Raw genomic sequence first — 19,779 nt, forward strand, 5'->3', positions numbered from 1 at the left:
TCCAGAAAGCAGTGGAATTCCCTACCTGAAGGTCGTGATAAGGACGTTTCGGGAGGTTATTACGTGACATCAATTTCTGGAAATCTGGCAGCACTTCCAAGCCTGGCCCTTCTCACACGTTCCCCTAAGACGTGATGCTTGTCGGACCATCAGGCACACACCGAGGCCAGGAGGCGACCCCAGGGTCCCGTTTCCTGGAGGGACTCAAGAGGGGCATCTCAGGCATCGTGATGACAAATGCTTCTCCCCCCCCACACACACCTTTTGAGAAGTGAGGGCAAAGCTTCCTTTTTTTTTTTTTTTTGGTCTTTTTAGGGCTGCACCTGTGGCATATGGAGGTTCCCAGGATAGGGTGAGTCATCAGGTTCATCAACCACGGAGCCACAACGGGAACTCTCAAAGTTTCCTTTAATGCACAGCACCTCCCCATCCTCCACTCCCCACAGGTAGAGATGCTGAGATTGAAGGCATCGTCTGACTGGCTTCCCGCCCAAGCTCTGAGCCAACCTTCAGAAACCACTGAACAGGACCGTGATGGGAAATGGCTGAGGGCAGCCAGGTGGACCCATCCTCCGAGGCGACTGGGTCTTGTCGTCAAGGCAGCGGGATGCTGGGGCCTGAAGTCAAGGCAGGGATCGCCGTGCAGAGTCTGAGCATCTGGAACCTCCCAGAAGGCGGAGGACCATTTGCAGAAGTCTACACAAAAGGGGATACACATCACTGGACACGTGCCCGCGTGTCCGAATGGGGTGAGAAGGGATGGGCATGCAGTGAGGTTAGGAGCAGGCAGAAGGTCACCCAGCAAATTCTGTACCTCCTCGGGAACAAAGTTAATTTCACTGTGTATGGAACTGAGCAGGACCCTGCGGTGTCTTCCCGGGGCAGCCCTTCCCCCACATGCTGGGCTTTCGCTCCTCTCTGAAGTGTAACATGTATCTTGTTGGAGCTTGACGGGAACAGCGTGACCTGTCCTCTGTGGGCAGCTGCACCAACACAGGATTTCTGCATGAGAAGTTTGCAAAGACCAACTATTTCCCTCCCTGACCTGCCTTTAACAAAGCTTTGCAATTGTGGTCCGGGAGTTCAGGAGATGTGGGGGGCATGAGGCACCTGTCTTCTTGCCTGGCTCTGTAATCCACCTGCCTCTGCTCCAAACTCCAATGTTCCAGGAGACGGATGCAGAAAGATATCACTGTAGGGGAGCCTACGTTTTCCTCTAGGAGTTTTATAGTAACCAGTCTTGCATTTAGGTCTTTAATCCACGTTGAGTTTATTTTTGTGTTTGCTGTTAGAGTCGGTGCTGATTTCATTCTTCCACATGCAGTCATCCAGTTTTCCCAGCACCGGTTGTTGAACAGACTGTCTTTTCTGCACTGAATGTTCTTGCTTCCTTTGTTGTAGATTAATGGAATGACAGGTGTGTGGACTTATTTCCAGGCTTTCTATCCTGTTCCACTGATCTAAACCTCTGTTTCTGTGCCAGAACCATACCGTTTGTTGGTGGGAATATAAATGGGTGCAGCCACTATGGAGAACACTGGGAGGGTCCTTAAAAAACTACAAATCGAGTTGCTGTATGATCCAGAAATCCCACTCCTGGGCATCAAACTGGACAAAACTATAATTCAAAAAGCTCCATGCACCCCTCTGTTCATTGCAGCACAAGTCACAATAGCCAAGACATGGAAACAACCTAAACGTCCACGGGCAGAGAAATGGATAAAGAAGATGTGGTCCACAGACACAATGGAATATTACTCAGCCATAAAAAAGAATGAAATCATGCCATTTGCAGCAACACAGATGCAATGAGAGATGCTCATACTAAGAGAGGGTAGGTCAGAAAGAGAAAGACACATACCACGTGATATCACTTACATGTGGAATTCAAAACAAAGATACAAAACAGAAACAGAACCCAGACATAGAGAATAGACCTAAGGTTACCAAAGGGGACAGGTGGAGGGAAGGGATACATTGGGAGTCAGGGATTAACAGATACAATATATACTGTATATAAAACCCATAAACAAGGACCTACTGTAGAGCACAGGGAAATATACTCAGTATCTTGCAATAACCAATAATACAAGAGAGGTCCTCAGAAGCCTCTAAAGTCTGTGGGCTGCAGGAACCCTGTTAGGCTCAGTCCGCCAGCCCCAGTGCCATTGGAGTCGCTGTGGAGGCTGGGGTGCTGCCCACCTGTCCTCAGGGCCCAGGGAATGGAGACGCCCGAAGTCCTGGCCTCTTCTTACTTATTCTACAGCCGACAGCCCAGAAATGACCGGCCGTGTACAGCTATCTATGGACCATCGAGGTGGACCTCGAGGTTTTGCAAGAGACAAGGGCTCTCCGGCGTGAGACTGGGTGGGAAGCACCTTCTGGAGGATGCAGGTGCTGCCAGGGAGCCTGGGATTGGTCTGGTCCTGGCCGTCTAAGCCCCAGTCAAGGTGCAGGGATGTGGGAGCAGCACAGAGGAGGGGTGAGCGGGAGGGACGATGGGGCCAAGAGAAGGCATGGACCATGAGCTCCCCACTGAGGATGGCTGGGCGGGGGGCGGGGGGCTGCCTGCCCTCAGGGAGGGTGACTCATGCCCTGTGCTCCCCCTCCCCCTGTCCGCTCCACGCCCAGGCAGGACCCGACCCCAAGACGCAGCCCCGCCACTCCTCCCTGGCCTTCACCAGTAACTGGAAAACACACCTGCAGTGGCTGCAACGCAGTGTCCAGCGGAGGGGACAGTCTGCTGTTCTGGGCAGAGTGGCTGGCGGGTGAGTCCCGACAGGGCCCTCCCAGGTCCCAGCAGAGGTGTTCCCTCCAGGAGCCAGGGGTTTTTTCTTAACTGAGGTAGAGCTGATTGAAGAGCCATTCAGCAAGGTCATTCAGTTTTATATATATATATTTTTTTTGGGGGGGGGGTTAATTTCCTTTATAGGTTTTTAGAAGACACAGGAACCAGCCTGCAGTTCAGTGGCGTCCAAGATGTTCTTGTCCGCATGGGCTCCCATGAAGCATCTCCTTGGCAAACACATCCTTCAGTGAGCTCCTGGAACGAGCTCGTTTCCTCAGCCAGCTGTTCCCCATGCCCAGGACTCGGGGGTCTGTGCCCAGAACGCCCGACCATCATCTTGTGCTCCCAGCGAGTGACCGCCATCCGAGAAGTCCTCGTGGCAGACTCTGGCTCCCCGTCCTAGAATTCCCTAGGATGCATGGACAGGCTGCTGCTTTTTGGTCCTCCAGCAGGCATTCTCTGGGCGTCCGCTGCCCCCGCAGGTTGAAAATCCTTTGCTTGGGGCAAGCGTCCTTGTGACTGGCACGCCCAACGAGAACACGAGGCTGGCTGTTCCACCTGACAGGACCCGTGGCGCGCTGGACGGGATGGGAGCTCGCGCCCAAGACTCAGCTACTGCCGGGGAGACGGGATGCAGTGGGATTCGGTCTGCTGGCCAGGGTGTTTCTGTAGGAGAGTGACTCTTGAGCAGGTGCACATAGCCCCCTGCACACATGTTCACATGTACACACGGCCATGCACACACATGCATTCACTCGCACACAATACACCCATGCATTCACACACAGAGATACCCGTGCACACACTCGTATACACACATGCATTTGCATGCAGACACACATACACCTATGCACACACATGAATTTACATGCACACAATACACTCATGTATTCACGCACACACTCATAACACATGCGTGCGCACACACACACACTCACTCCTCCAGGGTGGCCCTGACAGGGCATTCTGCTGACACGGAAAAGGGCAAAAAGAAGAGCCGTTCTTGGCTCTCACACATCTCGCGGAGAGTTAATCCCAGTGCCACGTGCTTAAACCCACGCCAGGCACCGCGTTCAAAGCAGCAGCCCTCGGTCACCTGCAGAGCATTCCCGAGCCTTGTGGGGCCACGCGGAGGGAGGAAGGGAGCTTCGCCTGGAATTTAAAGTTCCTAAGTGTTTGGACAGCGCAGGGAATAGGTGGTTTTTCTCATTTAGTCTTCCTCACCCGGGACGTTGCTGTCCCAACCACCCCCACTGGGTGACGACACATCACGCTTGCGAGCAGGGCAGGGAGCAGTGATACATATGCGAGGCACACGTGTGTCCAGGCATGCACGCACAGACGCTCTCACACGGCCATATGCACGCACACACACGTGTCCTCACACACACCAACTGAATGTGTGGGCCTCTACCTGCAGCACGGGGAGGCCCCAGCAAACCAGAGGGATCTCACGACCTGGGCTCAAAGCTCAACGTTCCGCCTCGGCCTGGGAGCCGGGAGACCCAGCCCGCACCCCCGCCCTCTATCCGCCTCCGCTTCCTCTCCTGGACTTGGGGGCGCACTGCAGCCTTTCCAAACGAGCGTGAGCAGGAGGTAATGAGCTCACAGGAGTGCAAAGCTCTCGGCCAATGGTTAGGGTTAGGTCAGCGACAAAGACCAACCCACTGAGGGTGACAGCGAGTACCAGGGGCCAGGCTGTGTGCCGAGCGCGGGCATGCCTGCTTCACAGGCCAGGACTCGAGGCTCAGAGAGGGCTAGTCTCCTGTCCATGGCACCCAGCCGGTGGCGGGGAGAAGCCGAGGCTGAAATCTAGAGTCACCATCACCTCCCCCAGGTCAGTACCGTCACTGCAGTGGGCTGGCTCCCCCCAGAAGTGACTCTGCCAAGGCTGGGTGTGCAGAGAGGAGCCTCTGTCCTCGGGGCTCTTGAGGCAGGAAACGTACGACGTGGGGCGGGGCTTCTGCAGGTGCATCACCGGAAGTGGGGCGTCCACGGCGCCTGCCTCTGGGCACGTGGCCTTCCCGCAGAGCTGCTCACGGCACGTGGATCCAAATCAGAGCAGGACGTTTGAAATGGGTGAACTACGTGTCCCCAACCGCTTATGTTGAAGCTGTGCTCTCAGACCGCCGCGCTTCATCGTGTCTGCAAAGACGCTTCTTCCTACTAAGGCCTTGTTCACAGACATGGGGTCAGACGTGGCCGTGTCTCTTGGGGACCCCTGTTCACCGTCGAACACCATCTAGTCATTTCATTACCGGTGACCTTCACAGAGCCTGGATAAACGGTCAAGAAAGAGACTGCCTCTCTACTTCCCCATTTTTGTGGCTTCATGCTTGAGTGAGGGCTGAAAAGTATCCCCCAAATTCACAGGCTGAAGTCCTGACCCTCCAGGACCTCAGGATGGGACTATGGTAGGAGACGGGGTCTTTCAAAAGGGGATGGAGGTACATGAGGTCACGAGGCAGGTGGTTCTGATCCCCCAGGATGGGGGTCCTTAGGCGACGAGGCGGTCAGGACGCAGACACGCCCAGAGGGACGGCCCTGGGAGGAGACGGCCGTCGACACGCCCAGGAGAGAGGCCTCAGGAGGGACCGGCCCTGCCCTCCCCGGGGGCTCAGGCGCCAGCCTCCAGGACCAGGAAGGGATAAATGTCTGTTGCCGAAGCTGCCCCGACAGTAGTGTTTTCACGGCATCCGGAGCTGATTCAACGACCAGTGATCCGTCTTCTCTGACAGGACGCATAAACCCGGGAAGGGCTCCATGTGACAGGGTCCAGGAGCGCTGCAGACACCCCTCGCGCAGAGGGCTCCTCCATGCACCTGCTGCGTGAAAAGCCACGGGAGGGACAAACTCCCGCCACGTAGGCAGCTGCTCACTTACAAGCTCTGGTCCCCAGTCGTCTCTTTCTTCTGAGTCTGCAGCTCCTTCCAGCGGCCTGGGCGAAACTGCTGGGCTGCATGGAAAGTGCATGTTCCACCACCCGTGATGCCTCCTGGCAACCGAGTCCTTCTCAGATGCCCAGTTCACGTGGGCATCTGGCCCCTCACGTTCAGGTTCTGCCAAGTGGATCCAAGACCAGGAATATCCGTGGCGGCTGGGAGATGCTTCTTTTTCTTTCTTTTGTTCCTTTTCTGGCGGTGCCCACACCATGCACAAAGTCCCGGGCCGGGGACTGAACCTGAACCACAAGCATTGACGACGCCTTAACCCACGAAGCCCCGAGGGAACTCCTGCGAGATGCTTCTGAAATCTGCGTCCAGCGAATATGCATTGTGTTGTGGATGGAACGTGTGTGACCCCTGAATCCACTCCCTGGAGCTCTGATCCCTGACCGAGTGAGGTGGGGGGCTTTGGGAGGTGATTCGGGTCAGATGAGGTGTTAAGGCTGGGCCGGTGATGGGATTAGGTCTCTTAGAAGAAGCGGAAGGGACCAGAGCTGTCTCTCCATCATACGAGGACACGGCGAGCAGGGGGCCTCTCTAAGCCAGGAAGGGAGCCTCGCCAGGAGCTACTCTGCCCCTTCGTGATCGCAAACGTCCAGCTTCCGGGGCTGCGGGAAACAAGTGTACCATTTAAGCCGCCCCGTCTGCGGGACTCAACTGGAGCAGCCCGGGCCGATGGCGACAGGTCCCAATCCCACACTCGCTATTTGAACGCTGTTATTTCTAGGTTATCGACCAAGCGCAGGCAGGAGACAACCATTGCGTTTTGTCTCGGTCCCTCTGAGCGAGGAGCCAGCGGACAGCAGCCGTCGGAGGAGGGGTCCCAGCAGCTTCGGTGGGAGCACACCTGCAGCGTCGACCTGTGCGAGGCGCCGCCCCAAAGACCTAGCGGGGATCCCTCCGCAGTAGCCGCCCCCTGGCTGACGATGCCTCTGACACGCACGTCTCAGAAACACCCGCGTGGCACCCGCGCTGAGCGCGCTCTTGGAGACCATTTCACAAACACCCGTGCTTTTTTTTTTTTTTTTTTTCTTTCTAGGGCCGCACCTGCGGCATAAGGAGGTTTCCAGGCGAGGGGTCCAATCGGAGCTTCAGCTACCGGCCTACACCACAGCCACAGCAACGCCAGATCCGAGCCACATCTGTGACCTACACCGCAGCTCACAGCAACGCCGGATCCTTAACCCACTGAGCAAGGCCAGGGATCGAACCTGCATCCTCACAGAGACTATGTCAGGTTCTAAACCCACTGAACCACAATGGGAACTCCAGTCTGTGTATTTAATCTGCCTTCCAACAGCACAGGCTTTGCACCAATATTGCTTCTAATTTACAGATGGCGACATGGAGAGATTTTTTTTTTAACATATTAAAAATGATTTTGTTTTATGACTTAACATATATTAAGTCTATGCATAGTCTAAATAAGCCTTTTCAAAAACCCACCATAGGATCCTTGATCAAAATACAGATGGAAGGATTCAAGACACATTCTTGGAGTTCCCACTGTGGCTCGGTGGTGATCGAACCCGACTACCATCCATGAAGATGCGGTTTGATCCCTGGCCTCGCTCCGTGGGTTAAGGATCCAGCATTGCTGTGAGCTGTGGTGTAAGCTGCAGATGTGGCTCGGATCTGACACTGCTGTGGCTGTGGTGTAGGCTAGTGGTTACAGCTCCGATTGGACCCCGAGCCTGGGAACCTCCATATGCTGCGGGTGCAGCCCTAAAAGACAAAAAAAAAAAAAAAAAGACATTCTCATGACAAAAAAACTTATTCACAAAACAGAAGCAGACTCGTAGACTTTGAAAACAATCTTATGGTGACCACATGGGACGGGGGTGGGGGGGATGGACTGGGGCTGTGGGGCTGGCAGGTGCACCCTGAGGAAGGACAGGCCAACGGGGACCTGCTGAGCAGCAGAGGGAACGCCACCCAGGATTCTGTGATCAGCTGTGTGGGAAAAGGAGCCAAAGGAGAATGGATGCGTGGACATGGATCCCTGAGTCCCTCTGTTGTCCAGCAGAAAGGACCATCGCCCTGTACATCAACTCTACCGCAACGAAACTTTAAAATTAAAGGAAAAAAATCCCTAGTAGGAGCCTTGATCAAAATACAGATGACAGGTATTCAAGAAACATTCTCGTTACAAAAGAACTTCAAAACAGAAACAGACTTACAGACTTTGCCATCGAAGGAACAGTTGCTAAAGAAGGAATGCGGGTGGGGGGGGGGATTCAAGAGGAGGGTGGGATTAACAGAGATGCCGTATGATGTGCAAAATAGTTAAGTAGCAAGGACCTACGGTCCAGCACAGGGAAATCCACCCCACATGCGGTAAGAGCCTACATGGGAAAAGGATCTGAACAAGAATGGATGTGTGGACGTGCAGAATTGAATCCCTTGGCTGTACCCTTGAACCCAACCCATCGCTGTAAGTCAACTCTAGGCCAATAAAAGTTTTTAAAACGTGCTTATTCTTCCGAGACCCCCGCTCTTGGCACAGTCCAAGAATGATGAAGTGAGTGCTGGGGGCTGGGAAACGAACTTCTCAGCAGGCAAGATGGGCGAGGCAACGCTCCCTCCAGAACAAACCACAGATCGCTCTTCATCAACAGTTTTTAAAAAAGAAGAAGAAGAAGATCCCCCTGAAAGGCTCCGGGGAAGACAGAACATGTCTCGAGTTGGTACCCGAACCCAGGCGAGAAAGGGGTTGGGTTTCATCAGAGGCAGCCCGGAGGCAGGCGGGATGGACGCCCGCAGGGCTGGGGCTGGAAGTCGGTGGTTTGCAGCCTGAGGGGTTCTCGGCCTGAGGCCGTTTTGGGGTCTGGGGAGCCCCCGAGCCCACCTCCATCCAGAGGAGGACAAGAAACATTTCTTAATGGCTCACCCATATTCTGTGGGCTCCCAAGGCCAAGAAAGACCATTTTGGCTCTTTGGCTGTTGTTTTTAGGTGGGTTTTTTTTTTTTTTTAGCTTTTATTTATCTTTTATATTTAAAATTTATTTATTTATCTATTTATTTATTTATTATTTAAAGGCAGCATCTGCAGCATGTGGAAGTTTTCAAGCTACAGGTCGAATCGAAGCTGCAGCTTCGGGCCGACACCCAGCTGGGGGCTGGGACCAGGCACGTGGGATCTGAGCCACATCTTCGACGTATGCTATGGCCACGGCAACTCTGGATCCTTAACCCACTGAGCGAAGCCAGGGATCGAACCTGCGTCCTCACGGACACTATGTCAGGTTCTTCACTTGCTGAGCCACAACAGGCACTCCTATTTTTTATTTTTATTTTTTAAATTCTTTAGTCAATTGTAGTTGATGTACAGGGTTGTGCCCATGTCTGCTGCACAGCAAAGTGCCCCAGTCACACACACGTTCCCTTTCTCATATTGTCTTCCATCCTGGTCTATCCCAGGAGACTGGACAGAGTCCCCTGTGCTGGACAGCAGGACCTCATGGCTTCGCCATCCTCAAGGTCTTAGTTGGATCCATTCTGAAAAGAGCCCCCACTCGCGGGAGCTGACAGTGCTCAGAGGCGGTGCGGTGACGGCAGGGCTCGGGCGCACAGAAAAAATAAAATAAAAGGCGAAGGAAAAAGAGCCCAGGATGGGGTTGAACCTGTGCTCAAACAGAGCTGCAAGCTGTGTAGGGCTGGAGGGAAAAAGAAGCGCCTCATAATGACATAACAAGCTCGGCGTTACAGCGCGGGAGATGCGTTCACACACATTACGTCAGCAACGCTCCCAGGAGTCTCAGGAGATGGTATTACCCAGAATTAAGAAATTACAAAAATGAGGGGCACAGCAGCGGGGCGGGAGGTGCTGCACAGAATGGCTGGGTCTCCTTCTTCCAGACACCCCAGCCTTGCCACCTTCCTCCGCAGCCTGTCCCCAACGGTGGGGGATGATGGGCAGGTCACCCACGCCCACGGCCTCAAGCGTCCCCTCTGTATGTGTCTCCATCTTTGCAACAGCATCCTCTGTTTGCTCCGCCCAGTCTTGGTGACCTAGGTGGCGCCCGGAAATGGAGACCCTCTGTCCACAGCTCATGGTCACCCCTCTGTCAACCCCCACACACCTGTCCCCAACCCCCACACCTCGTTTCCTGGAAAGGTGCCCCCCCACGTGCTCTGATTTCCTGCATCACAAACACGCAAGGACCTTGGACTCTCTCCTCTCACGTTCCACAGCCAGCCAGTCGAGACCTTGCATCCTTGGAATCGTTTCCCAAACCGTCTCCTCCTTCTCCCCGCCACGTGCAGCCCCACCCCTGCCACGGCCTCTAACTAGACGCCCCCCTCACCTCCTATGCCCTCCAGTCCCTGGGAAGCGCTGCAGGCTGGACACAGATGACCCCGTAACCTCACTGCAGAGGTCTGGCAGCTGGCGTCCGGGAGGGAGCCTGGTCCCAGCGGCTAAGCCGCGTGCCGTGTGTGACCACCTCCAAGACACCCTCCCACATCTGGAAGGCGGCTGGGACCAGCTGTCCTGGGAAGCAGGGGAGGGGTCAGCTCCCATCATTCGGGGGGGGGTCTGGGGAGCAGCCGGGGGGGGGGGGTTGCTGTGGAGAAAGAGGCACAGAAAGGGTGGTCATTCTCATCCGGAGACGTTTCCACGTCACCGAAGCTCCCAGCCAGGTTCCGGCTCCTTGGCCCCCGGCGCTGCCTTCCGCCTCCCGCCAAGGTTGCACCCTCCCCGCAGCCTTCATCTCCTGCCCCAGCACAGGGGCCAATGGGCCACCTGCAGCTCCTCTTTTCAGCACGGGAGGAAACGGCTGCAGAAGCCACAGAGTGGGGCCTAGCAGAGCTCCCGCTGCCTGGGGCAGCGGTGGAATGCACCTGCCCGGGGCCATAAAATAACTGTCCCCAGGGCTCCAGGAACGGAGGCTGCAGGAGTTGCTCTCTGTCTAAAGGGCATCTCACACCCCAATGGACACCTGCCTCCCAAGAATCCCACCTGGTGTGACATCCTCTCCCCCGTGCGCCAGGGAGCCAGGTCCCAGCAAACTGCCCAATAGAGGCGGGATGGGAAGCCACGAGCCTGGGAAGCCACAAGACGGTGGTCTGGGCACTCGAGATCCAGGGACACAGCAGAGCCTGTCAGGTGCCTCTGGATGCTCTCGAAAATGGCACAATAGTGTCGGCATCTTCAGCTTCCCAGAAATTTGATGTGTCCAACGAATGCTGGCAGAAAGCCGGGTGTGCACAGGGCTGTGTTGTTTCCGAAGGTTCCCGGCAGGGGGCAGTCTGTCTCCTGGCCTCCTGGCCTCTTTCTGCTGTAAGCTGGAGACAGGCTTGTGCCACCTGCCTCTCCATGGGCTGAATCCTGAGCCACTGCAGCTGCCGCCTCTCCACACCCCCTGGAAGGAGCTCAGGGTGGGACCAGGAGTGGGGCGCTCTGTGCTCTGGGAAAACCAGCAGAACAGGGCTTCAGATAGCTACATCTCTTAGGAGAAGATTTTACGTGCCCAGGTCTTGCATCTCCTCGTATCTGGAAAAGCACTAACATCCTTCATGGTGACATCTGCTCCTCGTGACTCGTAGGGACCTTCCTCAGACCAGCAGCCAATTTTGTAAACTGTGTGCCTGCTCACAGGCATCTTCCCCGTTCCTTCTTCACCCAGATGCTGATATTCCCCTTTCCTCTTTGGGGTGGGACTTCTGAGCTGTCTGAAATACCCCTGCCTGGGCTGTAGTTGACAAAACAAAGGATGTCACAGTCATCTGTGAGTGCAGCCGCCTCCAAGACTGAGCCGTGAGCCCTGAGGGAACTGAAGCAAGAAAAAAAAAAAAAGGAACACCTGCCATCTAGTGGCCGTCAGACTGCAGCCACTCCTTACTGGAGCCCTGAGGAAACTCAGGCTGTGGAAGCACACACAGGACACCAACCCCCTAGCTGAGGTGCATGGCAAAGGAATGACGGCACTGAGCCCACAGCTTTGCATCTTCCCACAGAAAAGCACTGAATTCCTTAACTTGAAATGTCTAGTTTCCTGTCGACTTATGAATGATGGCCATTCTGACAGGTGGGAGGTGGTACCTCATAGTAGTTTTGATTCGCATTTCTCTAATAATTAGTGATGTTGAGCCTTTTTTCATGTGCCTGTTGGCCATCTGTGTATCTTCTGTGGAGAAATGCCTATTCAGGTCTTTTGCCCGTTTTTCTATTGGGTTGTTGGTTTTTTTGCCATTGAGTTGTATACGTTGTTTGTATATTTTAGAGATTAAACCATTGTCATTTGCATTGTTTTAAACTATTTTCTCCCATTCTGTAGGTTCTTTTTTGTTCTTTTTTTAATCGTTTCCTTTGCTGTGCAAAAGCTTGTCAGTTCGATGAGGTCCCATTGGTTTACTTTTGCTTTGATTTCTGTTGCTTTGGGAGACGCACCTGAGAAAATGTTTGGAAGGTTGATGTCAGAGAATATTTTGCTTATGTTCTCTTCTAGGAGTTTGACGGTGTCTTGTCTTACATTTAAGTCTTTAAGCCATTTTGAGTTTATTTTAGTGCGTGATACGAGGGTGTGTTCCAGTTTCACTGATTTATATGCGACTGTCCAGTTTTCCCAGCACCACCTGCTGAAAAGACTGTCTTTTTCCCATTTTATAGTCTTCTCTCCCTTGTCCAAGATTAATTGACCACAGGTGTCAGGGTTTATTTCTGGGTTCTCTCTTCTGTTCCATTGGTCTGTCTGTCTGTTTTGACACCAGTACCACACTGTCTTGATGACTGCAGCTTTTTCATATCGCCTGAAGTCTGGGAGAGTTACACCTCCTGCTTGGTTTTTGTTTCTCAGGATTACTTTGGCAATTCTGGGTCTTTTACAGTTGATCTAAATTTTTGGATTGTTTGTTCTAGTTCTGCGAAAAAATGTCATGGGTAACTTGATAGGGATTGCATTGACTCTGTAGATTGCTTTGGGTAGTATGGCCATTTTCACGATGGTAATTCTTTCAACCCAGAAGCATGGAATGTCTTTCCATATCTTGGAGAGGGTGTGGAGAAAAGGGAGCCCTCCCACACTGTTGGTGGGAATGTCAATTGGTACAACCACTATGGAAAACAATATGGAGATACCTTAGAAAACTATACACAGAACTACCACATGACCCAGCAATCCCACTCTTGGTCATATATCCAGACAAAACTTTCCTTCAAAAAGACACATGCATCCCTATGTTCACTGTAACACTATTCCCAATAGCCAAGACATGGAAACAACCTAAATGTCCATGAAAAGATGATTGGATTAAGAAGATGTGGTACATATACACAATGGAATACTACTGAGCCATAAAAAAGAACAAAATAATGCCATTTGTAGCAATATGGATGGAATTAGAGACTCTCACACTAAGTGAAGTCAGAAAGAGAAAGACAAATACCACATGTCACTTATATTTGGAATCTCATATACAGCACAAATGAACCTTTCCACAAAAAAGAAACTCATGGACTTAGAGAACAGACTTGTGGTTGCCAAGGGGGATGGAGTGGGATGGACTGGGAGTCTGGGGTTCGTCGATGCAAACTATTGCCTTTGGAGTGGATGAGCAATGAGATCCTGCTGTATAGCACTGGGAATTATATCCAGTCACTTGTGATGGAGCATGGCGGAGGATAATGGGAGAAAAAAGAACGTTTATGTGTATGTGTGACTGGGTCCCTTGCTGTACAGTAGAAATAGGCAGAACACTGTAAAGCAGCTATCATGGAAAAAATAAAAATCGCTATTAAAAAATTTAACCAAAGAAATGTCTAGTTTTCTGCTATTGGCAGGATCTAGCAGGATCTTTTGTTTCCACTCCCTGCCTTTTGGTACGAAAACTCCCATATGTCCTAGCTCCCCCCTCGTCTCCTTGAAGCCGTTGCTCGGGGTGACCTGAGATGCTGCCTTCTGGGCTTAAGTCCTCATTTTACCCCCAATAAAATTTAACTCCCCACGTGCAGGTTGTGCATTTTTTTAGGTCGACGCAGCGCTCAGATGCCCCTGCATCTGCTTCCTGGCTGTGGCCCCTCCTCCAGCTCGAGGTCAGAAATCCATTGTGTCTGCCCGGCGCCCACCTCTCCCTCTCTGCCTCTCCCCCCACCCCCAACTGCCGTCTTGAGGACCCCCGTGGCCACACCGGGCTCACAGGGTGGTCCAGGATCCCCGACGAGAGGCTGGCGCATCTGTGAGTCTGGATGGCAGGTGCGTTTCTGAAGCCGTGAGGACCGCATGCTTCAATGTGGACGCACGTCCCCAACAACAGAGCTGCTGGGGACCCAGAGGTGGGAAGGAACAGTTCGCGGATGTGCAGCCTTGAGTGGGTCCGTTCGGCCTCCCATCTCCGTGGCGCATGCACACGAGAACCTGTCTTTCCAGCCTCTTGTCCTCACCAGACTTTTTTTAAAAAAATCTTTTTAGGGTCACAGGTGCGGCACAGGGAGGTTCCCAGGCGAGGCGTTGAATAGGAGCTACAGCTGCCGGCCTACACCACAGTCACAGCAATGTGGGATCCAAGCCACATCTGTGACTACACCACAGCTCACGGCAACACTGGATCCTTAACCCACGGAGTGAGGCCAGGGATCAAACCTGCGTCCTCACGGACACTATGTTGGGTTCTTAACCCACTGAGCCCCAAAGGGAACCCATCTACAAGATAGGAACAGACTCACAGCCATGGACAACAGGCTTGTGGTTGCCAAGGGGGAGGGGGTGGGTAAATTCGGGTATTAGCACATCCAAACTGCTCTATATAAAATCAATAACTGGAGCTCCCTTGGGCTGCGGCGGGGGAAGAATCCAGTGTGGACACTACACCAGCTTGGGTCACTGCCAGGGCTCGGGTTCAGCGCCTATCCTGGGAACTTCCACATGTCATAAGTATGGCCAAAAAATAAATACATAAATTAAAAAAATGTATGTAGCCACCAGGGAATTCCTATGGTGGCTCCATGGTCACAAACTCAACTAGTATCCGGGAGGACATGGGTTCAATCCCTGGCCCCGCTCCGTGGGTGAAGGATCCGGCATTGCTATGAGCTGTGATGCAGGGTGCAGCTGCAGCTCTGATCTGTCATTGCTGTGGCTGTGCTGTAGGCCGACAGCTGCAGCTCTGATTCGACCCCTCACCTGGGAACCTCCATATGCCACAGGCGCAGCCCTAAAAAGACAAAAGGGAAAAAAAAAGAAAAAGAAAAGAAAAAAGTATCCAACAAGGAGCTGTGTATAGCACAGAAAACTCTGCTCAATATCTTGTAATACCCTATAATGGAAAAGAATCTGAAAAAGTGTGTGTGTGTGTGTGTGTGTGTGTGTGTGTGTAAGTAAATCACATGGCCATGCACCTGAAACACTGTAAATAAACTATACTCCAGTAAAAAAATACATTAAAAAAATCTTAAGAAAAAAACAGGGAGTTCCAGGTATGGCTCAGTGGGGTAAGAACCTGACTAGTACCCTTTAGGATGCGGATGGGATCCCTGGCCTCGCTCGGTGGTTAAGGATCCGGCATTGCTGTGGCTGTGGTATAGACCGGCAGCTGCAGCTCCGATTTGACCCCTAGCCTGGGAACCTCCATATGCTGCAGGTGTGGCCTTAAAAAGAAAAAATAATAATAATAATAATAATAATAATTATAGGAACATCAGCGTGTCTAGGGCACCATCCCACCCTGAGCAGGTAATTCTGCCCCTGGGCCTCCAGCGTTGATACTGAACTAAGCAGACCCATGGTTTGTATGTGCCCCGCTGGGCTACCTGGGAACTGAATGCACACAAAGGAGCTATTCTTAGCCTGTGTCTTCTTCGGAGGACGATGGAGCGAATGTTTATTTTCCTTCCAACTATGGCACCGAGTAGGGTCAGAGCGGCAAGAACCTCACTGCAGCAACATGGAAGTTTGAGAAAAAAGAAGGCGCCCCAAGATGCAAGACGGGGGAGGGGAGGATGAGGTCCCAACGCTGAGGCCGAAGAGCAGCCGCCGGAGAGGTCACAGGGCTCGGGGAAGAGAGCCGGTGCTTTAGAGGGACTCTAGGTGGCGTCCAGACTTTAGAAAAGTAAAAACGCAAGACGAAGTCGTGGGCATCTACTGACAACCAGCTCCCCGTCCATCCCACGCCCTCCCCGCCGCCCTGGGCAACCACAAGTCTGTTCTCTACACTTGTGAGGCTGTTTGCTTTAGGTTCATTTGTGGATGGGTTCATTTGTGCCAGTATTTTATCTAAAAACTATTAGTAGACTCCACTTGATGTGCAGTGTTGTGTCCATTTCTGCTGCACAACCCAGTGCCCCAGTCATGCAAATACATCCATTCCTTTTCTCGTACTCGCTTCCATCCTGGTCCATCCTAAGAGACTGGACAGAGGGCCCCGAGCTGGACAGCAAGACCTCACGGCTGATCCCTTCTCGATGTCCTAGTTTGCATCTGCGCTCCCCGACCTCCCCGTCCATCCCACTCGCTCCCCCTCCCACCGAGGCAACCCCACGTCTGGTCTCGGTGTCTGTGCGTCTGTTTCTGTTTTTCGGACACATTCATCTGAGCCTGGGTTACTTTGCTGGGCAGAAGAAACTGGCACCAGGTGTAAAAAGCAACTATAATTTTAAAAATACGGCTTGCAAAAAAAAAAAGAAAAAGAAAGGAAGCCAGTCACATGAGAAGAAAGAAAGAAGGAAGAAACAAAAAAAAAATGAAAAGGGAAGAAAGGAAGGAAGAGAAAGTACGAGAAGGAAAGAGAGAGAGAGACAAAGCCCTGTGTTCTAGATCCCAGGCGAGGGCTCCGTGGTAAACCGAGAGCGGTGGACCTCAGAAGGGAAACACGAGCAGCTTTACCAGGTGGTATGTGGGTGGCGTGGAATTCCTCACCGTCATTTCTGCATCACTTAAGTCCTGGCCCGGGGGCGCACACAAGTCACTAAGCGCTTTGTGCATCACTGGCTCTTACCTGCTGGCCTCGCCCCGTCTGCCTGGTTCACCTGGGTTGTAAAAGCCCCCCCTGCCTCCCCCCACCCGGCCCAGTCTTTAGGCCACACTGCAGCTGTCCCCTGGGTGCCAGTGTCCTGTGGGAGAGGACTGCTGGGGTTCAGAGGGACCCAGGCTAGACCTCCGCCTTGCAGGGCGGAAATAGATGCTCCCTTTTATCAGGATGCTGAGCCACACGCAGTGGCCCTGTAGCCACGAGGCGCAGGGGTGTCATGGGCACAGCCGGGCCGGGACTGTGAGTCCCCAACCAGGTGCAGAGAGAGGGGCCAACACACGTGATCTCAGTGAGCCAGGCGGAGCGACCCAGCAGTGTGCTTCCAACGCCCTTCAAGGGCACAGGTATTGTGGTCCCCAAAGAGACCAGGAGAACCCGGACAGCGCCCCCTCTTGGAAGAGATGGCCCAGCGCAAACAGTCAGACCTGATGCCAAAATCCCAGCATCAGTGACGCCCAAAACAGTGACGCCCGCGTGGTTACCCAGGGGTCATTCTGTCTCTGCGTCTCTCCTCTTGGCAATGGGACCCCACGTTCCGAGACCAGCGGGGTGCCTGGCTCCGGGGAACCCCAGAACCAGGAGCGCAAGCCCGCCGCGCCCCACGGCGCTTGCACGCACCCCCCGTACACGTGGCCACAAGTCCCCGCCCCGCAGCCCCGGGAAACACGACCCGAAGCGACACGCCCGCCGCCGCGGCCTCACCTTGAAAAACCACCAGCCGAAGAGCTTCTTGAGGAGCCGCGTGCCCCAGAAGACGTGTCTGTACAGGTCGGTGTTGACCACGCCGGGGTCGGCCACGTTGGCGGTCACCGGGCTGCCCTTGGCCGCCAGCAGCGCCTGCAGCTGGTGGGAGAAGAGGACCAGGGCCAGCTTGCTGCGGGCGTAGGCGCCGTGCGGGGAGTAGCCGCCGCTGCGGGGGGAAGCGGGACAGGCAGTGAGACCCGCATCCACGCCCCATCCTGCCCACCCTCCCAAGGGCACAGATCTCCCACGACGGGCTGCGGGCGGCTCTACATGCCACCGAGCTTAAACGCAAGGCAGGAAGTCACATCTGGAGACCTGGCTGCAGGTCCCTCTCCTCCTCTGAACATTCGGCGCTTGAAAAAGAGGCTCTGCTTCTCCTTTGCATTCTAAGATTGCACCTGCTGCATGTGGAAGTGCCCAGGCCAGGGGTTGCATCAGATCTGCAGCTGCCGGTCTGCACCACAGCCACAGCAACACGGGAGCCGAGCCACCTCGGAGGCCTACAGCACAGCTCATGGCAACACCAGATCCTGAACCCACTGATTGAGGCCAGGGAGCGAACCTGCGTCCTCGTGGATACTAATTGGGTTCGTTGCTCCTGAGCCACAACAGAATTCCCAGGAAAGAGGCTTTCACACCAGTCCTGCTCTGGCGAAGGACCAGCCCCTTCCTGTCGACGTTTGCTTCCTGTAGTTTGAGATTATTTTATCGAGGGGCACAAGAGATGGGAAACTGGGGTGCCTTCCCGGCAAAGCTCATCATTTCTCCTTCATGAGGGACTAGCCCCTTGCTTCAAGGCAATAGCTCCTTTTCCTTCACGTTACTTTTTACTGGCTGTGGAGACGGCCCGTCCTGTCCTTTTGGGTGGATGTGCCTGGATGCTAGTGTCTCTCTGACACTTTCAAATGTGGTAGCTCCTAAGTGAGGAGAAACCCCATCCATGGAATTCACCCCCATCGGAGTCTAACCCAAAGATTAAAAGAAAGAAATCAGAGGAGCTCCCCTCGTGGCTCAGTGGGTTAAGAACCTGACGTCGTGTCCATGACGATGCAGGTTTCATCCCTGGCCTCACTCATGGGTTAAGGAGCCTGGGTTGCCAGGAGCTGTGGTGTAGGTCACAGATGCAGCTCGAATCCCATGTTGCCGTGGCTGTGGTGTAGACCGGCAGCCGTAGCTCTGATTCGACTCCTAGCCTCTGAACCTTCATATGCCGCAGGTGCAGCCACAAAAAAGACAAACAAAGAAAGAAATCTGACTCATCATGTGAGATGCAGGAAAAGCACGTGCTGGCATTCAACACCTCTTCCATACAGAGGCTCCTGCTAACTAAGCATTTTAAATTCTGCGAGTTCCGGGGAGGTGCCGGCGTTGTCACTGCCGTGGCGTGGACTGGATCCCTGGCCTGGGAACTCCCACACGTCAGGGGTCCAGCCGAAAACAAACAAACAAGAAACAAACAAGAAGAGTTAAAAAATAGACTGAATGAGTCAGAAACGTGTCCCAGGAACACACAGAAGATGGGGAAAGATCCTGAAAACCTGGGAGACACTGAAATGCAGCAAACAGTACAAGCAGACATGGCATCTCTTGGAAGACGAGCAGAGACCGCTGGGATGCTCAGCTGCCCCGGGAGACTTCCTGAAAAACCCCAGTTTTCTCAATTACCCACGGGGACATCCGTCTGTCGCTACGTCCCAACCACATCACCCCCTCGGGGGCTCCCGCCCACCTCCTGAGGCTTCCTGGTGGCATCTTTCTTCCTGGTCAGGGCCCCCACGGGCGTGGCCATCAGCCCCTTGTCCCAAGAGACCACGTGCAAATGCTGAGGGGGCGCGTAGGGTCCGAGCAATTGAAGCTGGAGAATCAACCCCACGCCCTTCGTCTCCGAGCTGAGCGGGAACAGAACTTTTCTTTTGGGGGGGGGAGGGAGGAATTAATGCAGAAACAGCGTGCAATTCCGATGCCCCATTTCCTCCCCTGATCCAAGATAAGCCCCCACCCCTCAATTAACGTCAAGATCCTTATTTCTGGCAAACTCCCCCTGCCTCTTCCCTGTGGGAGAGGCAGAAGCTCGGGGAAAGAGAGCGTTTCCCAGTCGAGGGTGGGAGGGTTGAAGGCTGACCTTCGCTCTGGGCACCGGGCGCCTTCGACGGATGCACACACGTTCCATCCTGACTTAGCAGGCTGTTTGGGAGGGGACAGAAATGGTGAATTTAGACAGAAAAGAGGCAGCCAGCAATGTGCAGATTCCTCAAGGGGAAAGTCACGAGTGATTTAATTACGGTTTTCTCCAGTAGCCTGGACAAGCGGGAACAAGAAGTCTTCAAAAATACTACGTAG

General features: G+C 53.6%; 1 protein-coding gene across 4 annotated transcripts in view; it reads right to left on the reverse strand.

The window, feature by feature from the left end:
- DHRSX (dehydrogenase/reductase X-linked) overlaps window positions 1–19,779 on the reverse strand; it is a 230,868-nt gene that overhangs the window by 65,280 nt on the left and 145,809 nt on the right. For all 4 annotated transcript variants that reach the window (XR_007132866.1, XR_007132865.1, XM_047765372.1 and 1 more), the window contains exon 6: window positions 17,398–17,605. Coding sequence is in view for 2 of the 4 variants with exons in the window: in XM_047765372.1 (XP_047621328.1) it covers window positions 17,398–17,605 (208 nt within the window). In the remaining 2 variants the exon portion in view is untranslated. The remainder of the gene's footprint in view (window positions 1–17,397; window positions 17,606–19,779) is intronic.

Source organism: Phacochoerus africanus, chromosome X, assembly GCF_016906955.1.
Source record: "Phacochoerus africanus isolate WHEZ1 chromosome X, ROS_Pafr_v1, whole genome shotgun sequence".
NCBI classification, from domain to species: domain Eukaryota; kingdom Metazoa; phylum Chordata; class Mammalia; order Artiodactyla; family Suidae; genus Phacochoerus; species Phacochoerus africanus.